At 39.7% G+C, this 18,542-nt stretch overlaps 1 protein-coding gene across 1 annotated transcript in view; it reads left to right on the top strand.

Moving 5' to 3' along the window:
- THADA (THADA armadillo repeat containing) overlaps positions 1-18,542 on the top strand; it is a 285,790-nt gene that overhangs the window by 114,773 nt on the left and 152,475 nt on the right. Inside the window, exons 26-27 of the mRNA XM_090281217.1 lie at positions 4,814-4,903; positions 6,238-6,369. Of these exons, the coding sequence (XP_090137343.1) occupies positions 4,814-4,903; positions 6,238-6,369 (222 nt within the window). The remainder of the gene's footprint in view (positions 1-4,813; positions 4,904-6,237; positions 6,370-18,542) is intronic.

Raw genomic sequence — 18,542 nt, 5'->3', positions numbered from 1 at the left:
ACTGGGCACATCCGGCAAGAGAGTGCTTTGGAGGAGCTCACAGCCACTCTGTGCTCCTGGTACCTTCTTCTTGGTGCCAGACAAGTAGATTTTTTCAAGGAGCTTCTGTGTTTCCCCAAGGGCCTCTCATCAGTTGTGCCTACATAACTTACCTGATGGGATAGGGAATAACTCAGCTTTTGTTTATCTGACAGTCCCAAGTTAAAGCTGCTTTATTCTCACCCTCTATCCTGGCTTGTTTGTTTCCTCCTGTGTCTGTGTGTTTTATCCCATTCACAATTTGTGGTGGTCTCCTTTTGTCTTCCTAGGAGCTTGAAATTACAAGAGATTCAGGGTTTTTTTTGGCTACCACTTCTCTTCTTTTCATAAAGTTGCTGGGCTAGTTTTTAGCCGCATAGATAAACAGGTTTGAAATGCCTGTCACTGGGGAATTTGTTTACCCCTAGGGCTTGCTGTATCTGTGGAGGTAACATATCAGCCTGTTTGCTTATTTGGGTGAGCTAGAATTGAACTGTTGGCAAGCCTGTGAAACAAGCTTTATGTTTGTGTTTAAAAAAATTTCAAACCCTGGCAGGATATTCAATTTATTAATTCAAATGTGACTCTGAATGTCCTTAGGTATAGCTAATGAGATACTTTAAGAAATTACAAATTTGTGCCCTGGCCGATATGGCTCAGTTTGTTGGAGTATCGTCCTGTAAACTGAAAGGTCATGGGTTAGATTCCCAGTCAGGGCACACGCCTGGGTTGTGGATTTGGTCCCCAATCGAGGCGCATATGAGGCAGCCAATCGATGTTTTCCTCCCCCATTAATGTTTCTTTCCCTCATCGATGTTTCTCTCTCTCCCTTTCCCTCTCTCTCCAAAAGCAATGAGCTTGCCCTCAGGTGAGGACCATTTTTAAGTCATAGTTCCTTTTCTCCTTGATTGTGTCAAGGACTCTGTCCTTTTGTTTTGCTTCATTCACTCAGCAACTATTTATTAGGCACCAGCTGTGAACTGAGCATCATACTCAGTACCTGAGATAATGTAGAAAAATAAGATAGATATAGTCTTGGCCCATGCACAATGTATAATCTGGTGGGAGAAATAAGAAAGTAAATAGGAAATTCTGTGTATGACATGCTTCAAATGCTATGATGGGATGATTATATGTTATAATGTAACACCAGTGACAGGCACCCAACCCATGTCTGAGACATCAGGGAAGGTGTCCCTGAAAGAAGTCGGCCAAAGGCCAAAATTGAAGGAATATTTAGAGTTACTCTGGGATAAGAAAAAGAGGAGGCTTGTCCTAGAGAAGGTACAAACAACATTTGCCAAGCTCTGGGGACTAGAAAAGTATTGATAGGGAACCCCCTCTCCCCAATTCTATATGGTTAGGTTGTAAAGGTAGAGAGGCAAAAAATGGCTGGACAAGTGAGTCAAATTAAGCAGAACTTTGTAAATCAGGCTAAGGAGTTTAGACTTTATTAAAAAATCAATAGGGAGCCATTACTCTCACAGTATCACATGATTAGATTTATATTTCACAACAGAGTGTTAAGAAGGGGGAAGATGTGAGCAAAGAGATTGGGTGAGGGGCAGATGCAGCATCTAGGCAAGAAATCATAGCAGTTAGACATGGGGGTGGCAGCAGTGAGGATGGAGAAAAGCCAATTCAACAATACTCTGGAGGTACAAACAGCAAGATTTACTGTTGTCTGTATGCACGAAAAGTTTCAGGCTTGGGAAGTTGGGTGGGCAGTTAGGTGTCCATTGGGTGGGGTACCAATCACTGCGAGAAGGAAAAAGGCATAAAGCATGGGTTTGAGGTTAACTATATTAGAACTTTTTTCTTTTCTGGCTAATATTATTTATTTCTTTATACCAGTCATTTGTCATTTACATAGTATTGTGCTGTGTAGCAGGAGAGATGCAAGGAAGTATAGCTACAGCCCCTTACCTATAGGTATTTGTTCTCCAGTTGAGGTTAAAAGGTACACATTTAGTGAATGTCCATTGGGTTACCAGGTTTCTACTCTAGTTTATCCTTTATTGTCTTTTGAAGAGTTTAGCAGTTTTAATTTTCACTTCTAAGTCTTGAATTCACTGGAATTTAATTTGGTATATAGTGGGAGGTTGGGATCAGATTTTAATTTTGTCTGTGTGGATAATTAGTTATCATAGCACATATGATTTTCATAGTACTATCATCTGCATACCAGCTCTTCTGTAAGTCAAGTTTTCGTGTGTGTGTGTGTGTATATGTGTGTTGCTGTGCTCTCTATTTTATTTCTTTGGCCTGTTTGTCACCACAGTGTCCTAATTACTAAAGTTTTACATTTCTAGCTACCTGATTGTATTAGTCCTACAATTCTGTTGTTTTTCAATATCATCTTTCCTACTTTGGCCTTTTGTCTATATGTATTTTAGAATCTGACTGTTCGGTTACACACACATATACATTATTGCTATTTTTATTGGAATTGAATTGAATTTGGGGAGAATTTCATCTTTATAATATCATCTGTCCTATTTAAGGCTGATGTCTTTTCTTATGGCATCTCCTTATTAAAAATAGGTACACCAATGTAGAGAAAAAGAACCTTGACCTTGACCTCACACCATATTTCAGACGGATCATAGAACTCAACATAAGAGCTAAAACTTAAAACTATTAAACTTGTATATGACTACAGAATATCTTTGTGATGTTCAGATAGGCAAAGACTTATTTGGCCATAGAAAGCATGAATCATAAAAGAAATAAATTGATACAATTATTGGACTTCATCAAAAATGGAAAACTTCTGTTCATCAGAATACATTAAGAAAATAAATTGGCAAGCCACAGACTAGGATAAAATACATGCAATGCATATATGGTGAAAGAAACAAGCAATTTAATTTAAAAGTGGGCAAAATCTTGAGTAGATACTTTGCAAAAGTTCATACTAGTAACCAAAGCACATGAAATATGTTTAACATCATTAATCATCATGGAAATGAAAATCAAAATCATGGGAGATACCACTGCGTACTCAGTAGGATGGCTAAAATGGAAAAAAAAAAAGACAATAGCAAAATGTTGGAGAAAATGTGGAGCCACTAGAACTCTTTTTGTTTTGGGGAGCATGAAATGTTATAGTAATTATTCTGGAAAAGTGTAACAGTTTCCTAAAATATTAAACATACTGCAGTTTTATTCTCATGTATTTATCTAAGATGAATGAAAACATATGTCCACAAAAATAAAAGTATAGAGAAATGTTCATAGCAGCTTCATTCATCATAGCCAAGAAGAGGAAACAATCCATGTCCATCAAGAGGAGACTAGGTAAACAAACTTGTATATTCATACAATGGAATACTACTCAGCAAACACAGAATCAAGCTATTGATACATCAAGTAACATGGATGCATCTCATAAACTTTATGTCAAGTGAAAAAAAAACAGACACACACAAAAATATATTATTACATTTATATGAAATTCTAGAAAAGACAAAACCAGATTGTAGTGGTAGAAATCAAATTATGATTGCTTTGAGGATTGGGAGTTTACTGGGTAGGGGCCCAAGGGAACTTTCTGAGATGATGGAAATTTTCTGAGTCTTTGTAGAGATATGAGTTACATGAATGCATGCATTTGTAAAAACCGATTGAATAGTACACTTAAGATCTGAGTATTTCACTGTGTGTAAAATATACTGCAATTAAAAAACAAACAAACGATATTTTGGGTCTCCATTAATAACAGCATATATTTAGAATTGAGAAGAGGGAACAAGGTAAGGAATATTTATGCCACTCCTTCAGAGTAGTTCTTTAATAGTTACGGAGACAGAGTATTTAACTAAAGGCTCTATTTTGTTTGAGCTTTTTTGGTCTGAGGCACTTTTCAGGGTCTTGTCAGAGTTTAAGATTAGTATTCATAAAGATGAAAAAGGTAATCCTCACAGGTGCTAGCAGGATCCCCAGAACCTCACACACCGAGCTCATACTTCTGATAACCACATTCTAGACCAGTGGGTCTCAACTAGGGACGTTTTTCCCCTCAGAGTCCATCTGGCAATGTCCAGAGACATTTTTGATTGTCTTGACTGTGGGGATATATTGTACTACTGGCATCTAGTGGGTAGAAGTCATGGAGGCTGCAAAACACTCTATAATGCCCAAGGACAGGTTCCTACAACAAAGAATCTTCTGGTCATTGGTGCCAACTTTGAGAAACCTTGTTCTAGATCCTCCCTTATTAACAAAGCTGAGTCAGTCACGGTCAACTAGGTGCTGACTACATTCATAGTCCAAATTAATTGTTGGAAACTTGGCATTTTCACAAATTATATATTTTTTCTGGACAGAATTTGATATCAAATATTTGTAAATATACATAATCTTAAATTTTGAGGTAAAATTCCACATATTCAGAGCGCTTTGCAGATCAAAATTAAATGCATTATTTCTGCTATTAAATTCTTCATATGTAGGTTTTGTTCTTAACATTAGTTCATTAAATATCTAAATATAGTATGGTGGTTACCAGAGGGAAGGGGTTTGGGGACAGATGTAAGAGGGTAAAGAGGGGACAAATAGTGATGGAAGGAGGCTAGGCTGTGGGTGGTGAACACACAATACAATATACAGATGATGTGTTATAGAATTATACCCCTGGAACCTATTTAGTTAACCAGTGCAACTCCAATAAATTCAATAAAAACATATAAAAAAATAAGTAAATATCCAAATAAAAATAAAGAGGCTTTATTATCAAATTAGAAGAACTAAATGATAGTAATTTCTCTCTCTTTTTTTGTTTTCCTCTTCACAGGATGACAGGGAGTGAATTTTTCTCTCGTTTCCCGGAACTCTATCCTTTTCTTCTCAAACAGTTAGAAGCTGTAGCCAATACTGTGGACAGGTAAGAAGAGAATATGGTAGGGTAAAATGGAATCAAGGATCTGAATTAGTTTATTAATTGATATTTTTCCCAATAGTTTTTAACTCCTTTCTTGTAATGTAGATGGGATTTTTTTTTTTAAGTGTTTCTTTATTACATCATGTTGCCTGAGTTTCTTGAGTAAATTTATGCCTGAAAAGTTGTATGAAATCCTGTTTTTATATTATATTTTTAAACCCTGTTTTATATTAAATTTTATCAAATTTAATCCTCTTTTCAGTGTTATATAGGAACTAGCTTCTCAGAAGCACATGGTGATTTTTTCTGTTAAGAATCATCATACTGTTATTTGTGTCCATGAGTTTCTCTCTCTTTTTTTTTTCCCTTTTTTAAGGGTATAGGAAGGATAGATGGTAATGGACAGAGACTTGATTTGGAGTGGTGAACACACCGCACAGTGTATACATGATGTGTTAGAGAACTGTGTACCTGAAACCTGTATAATTTTCTTAATCGGTGTCACCAAAAAGAATTTAACAAAAAGGAAAAAAACGAATAATTTTCTTCCTATTATATTTTAAAATGTGTGTGTTTACATATTGAATTTACTTTAAGGCACACCTGTGCATTTTTTGTTTTTTGTTTTTAATTACTGGCCTGTTACAGCTGACTATTGTGAAACCGTGGCAGTTGGGTGACTAATCTGGTCTACCTGAGCAAAGCCGGCCAGTAACCCTGGAAACGAAGCCACAGTCTAATCAGAGCAGATAGAGAAGTTTCCCATCGTCCTTCCAATCACATTCTATAGCTGGTGGCAGAGTTTCTAGTGTGGGCATCTTAGCATATGCACTTTTTTATTCTTCTAGAACTTGGTATGAATTTATACTAGTTGTCTATAATGGAAAACTAAAATAACATCAATGAACTTTACTTCTGTTTATGATGCATTTCTTCATCAGTAACTTGTGCAGACAGGCTTTTCTGGCTCTAGTAAGTGACTGTTCATGCTTTCTTAAGTACATTTGGATGTTGAAAGTTTCACATTTCATTCTCCGAAACAGGCACCTGTCTTGTGTGAACAGCTCAAAAACAGCAGACTCAAGTTATTATGTGATAAGTTCTGAGAAGAGTTGTGTGCAAAGGCCCAGTCCATGTGGGGCTTTGGCAGTAGTTCTTTCTCATTCACACATCAGGGATATATGAAGTGAATGAAGGAAAAAGTGAAAAATGGAAAACTATCCCTTAATCAGAAAAAGTCTCACTTTATATACATAGTTAATGAGAAAAGTAGTTGAAGATAATGCCTTACCTCTTAAATTTTAAATCTTTTATGTGCACTGATTTTTTTCTTGCAGCGATATAGGAGAACTAAACCGTCATCCAAGCATGTTTCTCTTACTTTTGGTGTTGGGGAGACTCTACCCGTCCCCGATGGACGGCACCTATTCTGCTCTCAGCATGGCGCCTTTCATTCCCTTCATAATGAGGTAGTGTATGCTTCATGGAAACAATGGGGGTGGCTGTTGGAGGCCTTATGTGGGCATTTTATCTTGTTCTTGTTTCAGAAATTATAGATTATTTTTAACTTTGGGAGGGGTCTAGTGAAGAAAGGGAACGAGGTATTGTCATTGCCCCCAACTGGTCTCCAGTGTTTCAGAGAAAAGTACTTATGTGGTGGTTGTAAGAGTTCCCATCTACTGTTTAAGTAATGTTTCATTGGAGTCCTGCCTGCCAGTGGATGTATTGTGTCGATAGGAGGCACCCCCTTTTGAAAAGCATTACCCCTGTGTTGAGCCTGGCCATCATGGGGCAGGCTTGGTCCTGGCCTATATCCCCTGTCCAGGGCTTCAAGAGGACCTCTGGCTCTTCACTATGGGGTAGTTTGCTATTGGGTGTAAGGAGTAGCATCTAGATGGCAGTGCCGTGTAGCATGAGTTCACTACCCACTCACCTTCCATTTCAAGCCTGGCATCCCTGAGAAAGAGCCGAGCACGCAGATTATGCATGGAGTCAAATGTCAACAGGCTTTTCTGCTTCAAGAGCCTGTTACCACTTCCTCTGTTACATTTTTTGAGGCACCTGCTAACTCCTGATCACCTTTTTCATTTTGGATCAAAGCCTCAGTAACTAGGCCTTCAAAAAGTATTGAAATTTTCTTATGAAATATTTCAGAACCTGTCCTAATAGTTAGCTTATACCTTTCTGCTTACCTCTTGACGTAGCAGCACCTTCATTTTTGTTAGCTTCCGAACACTGAAATGGACTTAGTATCAAGGATGAAATATACCAAACTCAGGAGAGTGTGTTTGTTATTTACGTGGTGTCCTGGGTTCCACTTCCTGGTTTCATAGAGCTGACTGATGCGTTTTAATGTGAGAAACCCTGAAACACCAGACTCTGGCATGCGGTTGCTGCAGCCGTTTGTTTTCGCCAAGCCCTGGCTCTGGCTGCATTATCTGTGATCGCTGGAGATGACTCACTCAGATTGGTTTTTGTTTCCTGTGACACAAAGTACCAGTCTCCCTATCCAGCATTTGGTGATTCATTTCAGGAATTTGGGTGGTAATTTTACTTTCAGAAGCATTTAAAATTTGTACTTTCACATATAACTGGAAAGAACTAAAACATGCTTCAGAAAGCTGATGGGAAGAGGGAAAGGCACAGGCACAGAGTCACAGTGTAGGCTTTAGAACTTCGTCATCCTGTGCTGAGAACATTCAATTTGTGGAAACTTATTACTAATCAGCCTGCTTTGTGTTGCTTCCTAGAAACCAGAAATTACTACCTTGAAAGTATCCTTCCTAACTTTATAGTTTACAGTATAACCCAAATGTTCATATTACTGATTATAATTAGACCACTTATTACATATAACAAAGGTTGCATTAATACAAAAGATTTAAATATCGCCTTAAAGCCAGAGTGCTTTGTTTTTTTAAAACACAAAAGGCACAAAGTAAGAAGTATACAATCATCCCATCCTTCTGGTAAAAATGCCTTGGTCAGTCATTGGATTCTACCTGAATAAAGATTCATAGAGTACCACCACCCACAGGAGATGCCACAGTTGACTCCTTAGAGAGTGAGGAGGCTCGGATTTATTGAATGTTATGGGTATTATAGGTGGTGTTTTCAGACTCACAGGTGTAAACGTACGACTTGGGGATCTGTAGATTCTGTTTCAGTAAGTTTGGAGTGGGGCCTGAGAGTCTCTGTTTTAAACTTCCGGGTAATGTTGATGCCTCTGGTCTGTAGGTCACACTTTGAGTAGCAAGATTAAATCTGGAATAATTAACTTAAACATTATCAGAACTGCCCTCCCCCAACCCATACATACAAAGATGATTTTAATAGATGGTAGAAGGGTCATATTTGGTACTTGGTTAGGCTATTTGGGGGTTTATAGATTTTGACCCAAACTGCAGAGAACAAGCAGAAAAGTATTCAGATCAGAGGGGTCAGTAGGAAATAGACCAACTTTTGTTGAGCCTTGACTATTTGCCAGGCACTGAACTGGACATTTGCATACAGTGACTCTGAGAAGAGCTGTTATCACCCCCACTTTCCTGTTGAGGAAACTGAGGTTCAGAGAGCAAGTCAGTTACAGAGATGGAATATGAATCCACCAAAATAACCAGTTCCCTTTTACGTACGCAAGAGCTTTAGCCACATTGAGTAGGCCCTTTGCTTGGCGCAAAGTTAGTGGATCTGAGTACAGGCTATTTTCAGGATATAGAAGCCATGTCCCCACTAGCAGAGGGATCGACTCCTTATTTTGATTTTTCAATAGTGAGGGTAGCTTGATTGGATGCTACCATTCTCTCAGGCTCACGTCTGTGGGGTCATCGCCTAGGGTGATGGGATTGGTCTGTGGCCAGGTACGGAGGAAGGCAGCTTTTCTTCTTGCCTATCTTCTGTGGTTCAGTGGAAATATCCTAAACTTAAGAGTTAGAAAACCCAGTTTTCGGTTTCATCAACTTCCTACAGGGACAACCCTGTGCTACCTTAAAATGTTCACAGTCACACTGGAGAGGTGAACTATAAACAGATTTTTTATAGAGTAGTGAATTTGATAAAGCTGTATACATTTGATTTAAATTGCTCTTGAGAAAATTATTCATGAAGAAAGTGAAAAATTGATCATAAAACCTATCATCCAAGGCAGTATTTGTGATTCTAGATCGGGCTGTTCTGACTTGGGATAATAGTTGCAAAGATGGATGTATGCACAAGAGGATGGGTGGTGTTTTATTTTTGTAGCATTGCTGATGTTAATTTATGTACTTGGAAGAGCTCTAATCGGGTTCTTGGATACTCAGAGTTCAGCTAAAGAAATTTTTCAGCTAGTGGGAGTAGCACAAAGGTTGCTGTGCTAAAGTGAATTGCACAATGAGAAGATTAAAGGCCCCAATGACAGCTTTTTATTTCCTTTTGATTTATGTATACTTACTTGCCATTTCCTTCCTCTCTAATAATATTTGTAAGTATTATTAGTATTTTTGTTCCTTACCCCACATTTGGGAATATAAACTTGAACCTCCGTTGATTTTCTTTGTTGACTTAAACCTTAGAAGTTTCTGATTTGGAATTTCCAACGTTGTGTGTGTATGCAGTTATGATTGTTGCATCATCTTGGAACCGAAATGGTAATGCTAATCCCAGTGTTTTGTTTCTAAGTTTTTGTTTTTCATCCAGTATATTTTATGTCCCTGATGCTATGCTGGATCCAGACACACCGCCCTTTACCATGTGAACATGATGCCTTCGATTTAAGGCAGTTCACCCTTGAGTTCAAATACTACAAAGCACTAAGTTACTCATTCTTTAAAAGGGACCCTGACTAGCTCTCTGAATATGGCTTACCCATGTCCACTGCTCTGGGCTTTTTAGAGACCAAAATATCTCTCTGGATATTCACCTTTCAATTCCCTTTCAGAAACAAGTTTCAAGTTTGAACTGAAGAGCTGTGGGAAGCCAAATATGCCCCAAACCTAAGCAACAGCATGAGTTCTTGAACAGAGTAAAGGCCCTGGATTCAAGAGACTGGTTCTGCCCGAGCGCTGCCACTTACTCACTTGCCGTGATGCTTGGACAAGGCTCTTTGCCCTCTCTGGACCCATGTGGTACCTGTGTTTGTAAGGGTATCAGTTGAGACAGAAAGCACCTTCTATTGCTGATAACTAAGCCTCAGCATCAGATTAGTATCTGTGGGGGAAATCAGTCCCTCTACTGCCTTTTATTCACTCTATGGGTGCTTTTAAGAGGATCTCCCCCTACCCCCATCACCACCATCCCTTTTTCTGCTTATTTTCACTGAAAATAACTTCAGGATGTTTTTCCCCCCAAATCATTCCCATCATTGTTCACCTCAGATAAATTTTCAGTGAAATATGCTTCTCTTTCCTCTAAAAAATATTGTGATACAAGTAACAGTATGATCTTAATTAAACATGTGGCAGTGGAAATCATCCATAGGGATCTAGGCAATAGAAATGATTTTAGTTGAGATAATGAAAAATCTATCCAACAATTTTTAAAATGTGTTTTATATCTTTTAAAACTATTTTATGGAACATTGTGATCATACCAGTCTTTAAAAGTTACTAAGATACAAAAACCAAGAGGTAAGTTAGGCCTTTTTAAGCCTATGCTATTGGGGAAATAACATTGACTCCTGTTTTGTTTTCCTGGAAAGTTACATAATTTAAGAATTATCACTTTATTCATTACCCAGGTTATGAAGTTGAAAGAACTTGTTTTCCACAGTGTACAGCTGGGGGTTGTGCAGTAGACAGTAATTGGCTTCTACTTTCATTTGTGATTGTAATTTCAAGGTTGTATCTTTCTACTGGCTCTGGCCTCCCATAATCCTTGTAGATAAGTAGAAGGCAAGAATTGCTTTAGCGAGAGAGAAGTGTGGCAGAGAGCCGTGGAAACACTGCTGGGAAGGAAGACGTGCCCTTCATGCTCTCCGCCTCAGCTCTAGTGATCGCTCCCTCTGAAGGGCTGCAGCATTTGTTACGTAAACCTCTTATTCACTCTGGTCATCAGTGCAGCACACTGCAGTGGGTACTCGTGTGCTCAGTGGGTCTTCTCTCCAAATACATTCTAACCCCTTTCCACACAGAAGCAGCTATGGGTTGGTTGGTTTGTTTTTGGTTTTTGGTACCTTTCTCTCCCTAGTCCAGCTCTGAGCACAGACTGAATTATTAACCTCAAAACGAAACATCGTGAATTAAGACAGTTTGTGTCTTAGCAGATTTGTGTATCTTCAAAGTACTTAGGGGACTCTAGGCCTACACACTGGAGCCACATTTTGTATCCCACTGGTTACGGGTCAGGTCGTGTAGAAAGGAGGCTTGGCTAGGCTTTGTATTTTACCTGGCCTTTGAAGAGTCTTGTATTCTGATACAAGCTCTGACATTTACTTTTATTTTGACTTCACCTCTCTGACCCTCTTTCCTTTTCTGTCAAATTATGGTATTGGATATTATTTAGGTCCTCTCTGGCCTCATAAGCCTGTGACCTGAGGCCTTCCTGTACTCTGAATTCTTCTCCCCTGCCTGCTGTCCAGTGAACTGCTCTGGGGGCCCATCTCGCAGCTACCCTGCTACAGGATTTAGCAGCAACTGAGAGGAGTCCAGATTGATAAGACTTTCTGTTGCAAGTCTTAGAATTATAAACAAGCCAAAACATGTGGGGGAAAGATTCCCAGATTGATGTGGCATGAATAGGAGGGCCCCTCTGTGCTTCTGGCTGTCAATCTGCGTAATGGGGTAATCCTGCTTACAGAACAGCAGGTAAAAGCCCGTTGGTTTGCTTGTCAAGAGAAGTTCTAGAGAAAGGAGGGGGGTGGTATATATGGTGATAGAAAAAGGGCAGATTTTAATTCTTTCTTTGGCTTGTCTCTGCCAGTAGACTGGGAGGAAGGCCCTGGAGGCAGATGTAAGTGAGGTGATAGAAAAAGTGTCTCCTGTGCAGGAAGGCAAATCCTGGGACCCAGATAACAGACAGCCTCGCATGCAAGTGAGTGTAGAACCATGCCAGTAATTTGAGGGAAATACTGGATGGGAATGTTATGCTAGGTGCTTGCAAAAGGGTTTTTGAAAGAGTGAGGAAAAGGCATGTTTTATCAGAGACCGAACAGTTGTGTTAATGTTAACTGTTTTAGACTGGGTCATTCAGTGTATTGCTTGCAAGTACTTCACACTATTTGCTGAGAGCTAATAAATCTCAAAGAATAAGTCATGCATGAGTCATCTCATTGTTTTGATGGGATTACTAATCTGATAAATGAAGACAATGCTTTATTCAACATTTAAATTACTTAAATGAAGACAGACTAGATGGCTTATCAGGTTTGTATATAATATAAATATAATAGGTCATGGAACAAAAATTCAAAATAGTCTTTAAGCATGAGAGCGACAAACACCAATTTTGCTTAGTAGCCATTACCTCTGTGTGGCTGGGGAGGATGAAATTGAAGAAGCATATACTAGGGGCTTCAGTTTTATTCGTGATGTGTTCTTAAACTGGATTCTGGGCAAATGGTTGATTGTCATATTCTTCATACTCTTTTTTTTTTCAGTTGATAGTCTTCTGTAGTCCATAATTTAAAAGTAAGATTCAAAATAGCCTTGAAAGACTAAATTGATAGAGACTATCAAGATAATATTTAATAGTGTTACAAGGTCTGTCCAGAAAATGTCCAACCATTGTTAATATAACAAGAACGGTTTGCATAACATCAGTGTAACCTGGCAGCCAGTGAGAGTGGACTGGAATGTGCATTCATGAACAATGACAACTTCACTGTACTAGTCATTGTCTGCATCAGTAAGCTTGAACATTCCTCCACAGAAGCAATTCGGATGATTCAGAAGGCTTTCAGGGACGATGCAATGAGTGCAGCACAAATAAAAGTGTGGCACAAACGCTTCAAAGATGGTCAAGAATCTGTTGAACGTGATCCACGTTCTGGAAGGCCTGCAATAAGCAGAACACCTGAGAATGTTGCACGTGTACAGGCTGCAATCAGCAAAGATCGGCCACTGGCAGTGTGAGAACTAGAAGCTGATCTGGGGATTCCAGAAACTACTGTGTCTGAGATTTTGACACAGGATCTTGGCATGAAATGTGTTATGGCAAAATTTATTCTGTGGCTTCTACTACCAGAGCAGAAGGAACATTGTTCTATAGTTGGGAGAACTGTGTGAGGTCCCAAGGTGCCTACTTTGAAGGGGACTGAGGCATCATTGTCCTACATACAATGTTTCTTGTATCCTCTTCAATAAATGTCTCAATTTTCCATATTACACAGCTGGATAATTTCTGGACAGGTCTCATATATATCATATTCCGATTTTTAAAGAAAAGTCAAAAAATTGTGTGTATAAAGACTGGGGCTGTCTGGCTTCAAAGCAGTTTTTATATTTAAAAAATTGGTGGGGGGGATTTTTTATTTTTGGTGAGCGCTAAGGAAGCAGTGTGACACAGTTGCCACTTTCTGATAGTGAAGGTTTTAGTCCCCCTCAACTCTGCTGGCCAGATTACACCCACATCATTTTGTTTATTATGTTCTGCTCTGGGCTACACATTTCAGAAGGGCCACTGATAAACTAGTATTTATACAGAGGAGGTGACCAAGATGAGGAGGAAGCGAAACATCTGGAAATAGTTAGACTGGAAAAAACTTCAAGGCAACATGGTAATGGTCTTTACATACTTGAGAGGCTGCCATTTGGCAAAAAGCACATAATTTCTCTCTTGTGTTCCCAATGGGAAAGTATGAGATAGATTTCAGATTTCAATATAAAGAAGAATTTTGTGAAAGTTAGCATTCTCTATCAGGAGAATAAACAGATTTCCTTAATACTGAGCTGCCAGTCATCAAAAGTGTTCAAGGAAAACTGGTCACATGTTGGGCAATGCATCTGAGGTTGGGCTAGATGACCATCAAGGCACTTTTTTGAAATGTCTTATTTTAGGCCAGCTGAACAACTCAGCTAAATATGCAAAACCTGTAACACACATTTTGCATTTTTATGGATGCTTCCATCTCTCAAAGAAAAGAAGTTGGGGTGCCATTCTTGCCATGGCCGACAAGTTCACTCCTACATGGTCCCCTCCAGCAGTTAATCTAGCTTCTAAGTAACTTCTATAACTTTGTTCTGGATAGTTCTGAAAACTTTTTTTTTTTTTGCGCCTGTGGGATGTTATGTCTGAAAAGCATTCCTTATTAATGTAATTATCTTTTTGGTTGTTGTTGCTATATTTTTCTCCATTCCAGATGTTGGCTTAAGCCACATTTGTTTTCTGACAAGTACAAGGAACATCTGAGTTTTTGAGAAAAGTCAGAGATGCTTTTCTGAAAATGATTAAAATAGATAACTCTGTTGTCCAAACTTCTGGAAGGATCTTCTTGAACCGAGGTGCCTGTAGAGAGTCCATGAGTCCCCAGTGGAGGCCGTGACATGTAGAAACAGCTGAGAACAGGACTTTGCTGGTGCTATTAATGTAGAACTTCCTCCCACCTAGCCAGCCTAGAGGTCCCAAACTCCACTCTTCTTGTGGTTACTACTAAATTCCATGAGCCGTAGGAAATGAGATTAAAGGTTAGATCTTCTGATACCATCCTGAAAGAAGTGACCTGCCATTCCTTCAAAATGTGGAAACCCTGACCTTTGGTTTTTCTAGTGGACTCTGATACTAGGTCAGTTGTCAAGGTACAGATGTTTAGTTTTGCCCAGGGAGGGCGGGGTTTAGCTGCTAAATTTTCTTCCTCACCTACAAGCCGAGTCTGTGCCCACTCCCTGCTTTCATACTGATAAGTAAATAACCCTAGTCAGTACTTTCCTTGGGGGTATTACAGAGACATACCTTTTGAAATAAAGCAATGAAACTCTGGTAGAATTTTAGGCCTTACGTAAGGGAGGACCTAAAAGCAGAGATGGGAAAGTTGTTTCTGAATGTTGGTGAAATCTCAATTTGGGCAGCTACCTACTTGGTCTCCTTTTTACTGTGAACCTGCCGAGCCAGAGCTTTATTTGGCCTGTGCTCATGGCCTCTGAATTCTCAAATTCCACCAAGGATAGCTAAGGTTCATCCTGTGGAATGAAATCATGTTTTCTGTATTGAGTGGCTTTTTTGCAAAGGGTTCTGGCATAAAAAGATACTCTGTCATCTGTCACCAATTTTTATCTCTCAGTACCTGCAGAGGGGCCTGGGCAACTTCATCTTTAGTGTCAGATCTCTTTAAGATCATTTTCTAAATACATTTTTTAGTAAAAGGAATGAGGAGTTCACCTCATTTGGAATGCATTGACAAAGCAAGCTACAAAAATAAAACTTGTAGGAACCAGCTTTTCTTCAGTGTTATCTGTTAATTCAATGGGCCTGTTCAGGTCATGTTAGAACAAGTGATTTGATCTGCAAACAGCTTCATTCTTAGATGAGATTTCTGACAATGATGATAATCCATGTCCTATTGATGCCATTCACTCTAAAACTTAGAATCCAGTCAGTTAGTAGATTAACCAACTAGTGTTTGGGTAAGATGCAAAGTATAGAAAAAAAGGTCTTCATCCTTTAAGAAGTTACTGACTAGTAAAACCCAGGCTTGTAAACCTGACATACTGTGTCGTCGGCAGCCGTCCGTCTCGAGAGACGATGGTGTAGCTTCTTAGGAGTCTATCTGCACCGCCGAGAATGGCTGTGCAGTCCGACTCGGGAGTGACACGGTATCTGTCTCCTCCCGTGTTGAATCGACATCTTGCGATGACGCTGGAGTGTCCTCTCCAGTGAAGCTGAAGCTACAGAGCCTGGGCAGGGTGATATGGAGGGTCTGCTGTTGCCCATGCAGCAGACGCCCCCTCTCTTCGCAGCTGAAGGGTCCAAGGGAAAGACGGAGTCAATACAGCTTGGCTTCAGGTGCGCCGCAGGAGTTGCCGGTGTTGACTACAACGTCAAACCGCCTTAGGGACTCCGGCTCCGGATTTTCTGTCGGGGTTTACTCCCTTAGCCTTTCCCCTGAAGAGGTATGCCGCAAGGCAGCGGAGGTTTTTTGGAGTCAGAGTTTTCCTTCTCTGATGTGCCCTGACTGGAAGATCGAACCAGCGACACTTAGCTCGCAGGCCGACGCTCAATCCACTGAGCCAAACCAGCCAGGGTCAAACAGAAGCGACTCTGGTGGGACATACACATACATACACATACTGTGTATTAACCACATAATTATGTGACAGCTACACCAAGGACCAACGGCTTATAAACAAGGAAAAGAGCACAAATGGGTTGGAGAAGTTCAGGAGGGAGGACTTCCCAAGTGACAAGGCAGGAAAAGAATATGGACATTCAGTCTGCCATGTCAAGGACATGCAGAAGTCCCCTGTGGCAAGTAGCTGCTCATGCGAGAGGAGGAAGTCATGCCGTCCACTCTGTAGACGCTGGGGTCTGATAAGGGGAAGATTGTCAGAGACAGTTTTATAGCTCATAACCTGGAAGTCACCATCAAGAGCTTTGCTTCCACTTGAACCAAGGGCAGCTCAGGAAATTAACAAAATAAATGGGTCACTGCTTAACAGGAGAAACCATCAATGGTGCATCTTTGGTAATTTTAATAAAGAACAGTATTTGCTCTGTGTGTCATTTAAGTCTTAAGGAAATAATGAATAGTAGTGGGGAAATTATTATAAATTTAGTAATATTTAAATTTTGAAATATTTTAATTATATTTTCCCTAAGGAGCTTTTATTTCCTTAGTCTTAATTATTTTCTCAAACACTGTAGCTGAATAATGCAGAATTGGAGGATGTCACAGTTCCAAGCCCCAAATGCCCACTAGCCTGCAGTCACCTTAATGGTAGGGAACATTTTAAGATCAAAAATGTATTTTTTTTTTTCTCTGCAGGCAGAAAATATCAGTTAGGGAATAGAGTAAGAAGGTAAAGAGGAATTATAATAGGCTTAAAATTAGAACAAGGAAAAATAATGAGAGCATGTTTTGGTTCTCTTTCCCTGACCAGCACGGTTTTCCCTCCCACTTCTCTGGGCCTTGACCCTTACCAGTCTATTTTATAATCTTCTAATTAAAACAAGCTTCATTAGTCACACCAACTGCACAAGATACATTTGCCCTTTTACTTTTCCCTTCGTATCTTATTTTTCTCACTCACCTTGAACATTGAGACTCTTGTCTGCTCATCTTGCCTCCCCCACAGACCAATTACAGATATTCTCTTCTTCATCATGTATTCTTGTCTTCCACATTATTTTGTGAATGCTCTTCCTCTCTAGTTCATCTATCTGTTAAATATATTTGCTAAGGGCCTGCTTCATGTCATTGCCCCAACCCAGTTCTTGTACTTTCATCACCTCTTATTTACATGAGAAAATATAGGCCACCAGGCATGGGCTCTCTCCATGGAGGCCCACACTCTGCCTACCACCCTACATCCCTCCTTTGTTTTTAGCCAGACTCTTGAAAAAGGTTGTTCTTAGGACAGTCTCCACTTTCTCCCCTCTTATTTGCTGCTTCTACCACTTCACTGAAACTGCACCTACAGAGGTGAAATAGGAGTGACCTCTAGTTACAAAAGCCACCAGATGCTGTTCAGTCCTTATCCTTTTAGATCTTTCTCTGGAGTTTGACACTCCAGCATACTCCCTTCTTTAGGACGCTCTCCTCTGGGGCCTCCTTTGGCCATTGCTTCTTTTTCCCCTTGGCAGCATCCCTTCCTCCCATTGTCTTCCAGATGTTGGTGCACCTTTTTGTTTTGCCCTCCACTCTCTTCTTTTTCACTTTGCATGCACTTTCTGGAGTTGCTATTCACATACATAATGAGTGAGTGTTGATCTAGAACTTGTGTAGAATCATTGAGTCAACTTTCTGTTATTGGACAGTTCCTTCTGCATGTCCCACAGACACCTAAAAGTCTGCAATTTCAAAATAAGCCTCCTGGTAATTCCTCTGCACACTGACATTTGAGCAGCCATCTCTTAGGGCCTAGCACAGTGTCTAATATCACATTCCACCTGGCCTGCTGTAGTTCAGAGGACTTCTTGAAAGGAAACGTATTAGAATCAGATCTCGGTACCACAGAGGACCCCCCCCCCCCATGTCATTCATGTGTACTCAGTAACAAAAGAGCATAGGTTTAAAAAGCCAGTAAGTCTGAAACGATTTGCTTTTTTTCTTATATTGATTATCATCAGTTTGAGGTAGCAAGTGGCGAGTACCTTTCTTTGGAGCTGGAAAAGCCAAGGCCCAGAAGAGGTAAGCATATTTCTCCAGTTAAAATATGATTTATTAAGGAGTCAGGTATTGATTCATTTATTCATTTAATCACCAGATATTTACTGCAAACACTGATTATGTGTTAGGCATGATAGCAACACAGTGGAGCAGCAGACAGATGAGATTTTTGGCATAATGGGGTATCTTTTTTGTTATACTACTTCTGGATTTCCATCTTCTTTTCTCTGATAAATTATAAAATTAGCAAACATTTACAATGGGCTGGGCACTGTTTTAGGACATAATACATACTAATTCATTTCATTATTGTGAAAACACTTTGAGTTCTCTAATTATCTTATTCCCATTCTATAGAGAGGGAAAGCTGGACATTAGGAAGTTCAGAAATGCACCCTAGGTCAT

Source organism: Furipterus horrens, unplaced genomic scaffold, assembly GCF_987537825.1.
Source record: "Furipterus horrens unplaced genomic scaffold, mFurHor1.1.pri manual_scaffold_6, whole genome shotgun sequence".
Lineage (NCBI taxonomy): Eukaryota > Metazoa > Chordata > Mammalia > Chiroptera > Furipteridae > Furipterus > Furipterus horrens.
Note: the sequence above shows the minus strand (reverse complement) of the source record. Positions and strands in the feature narration are given on the sequence as shown.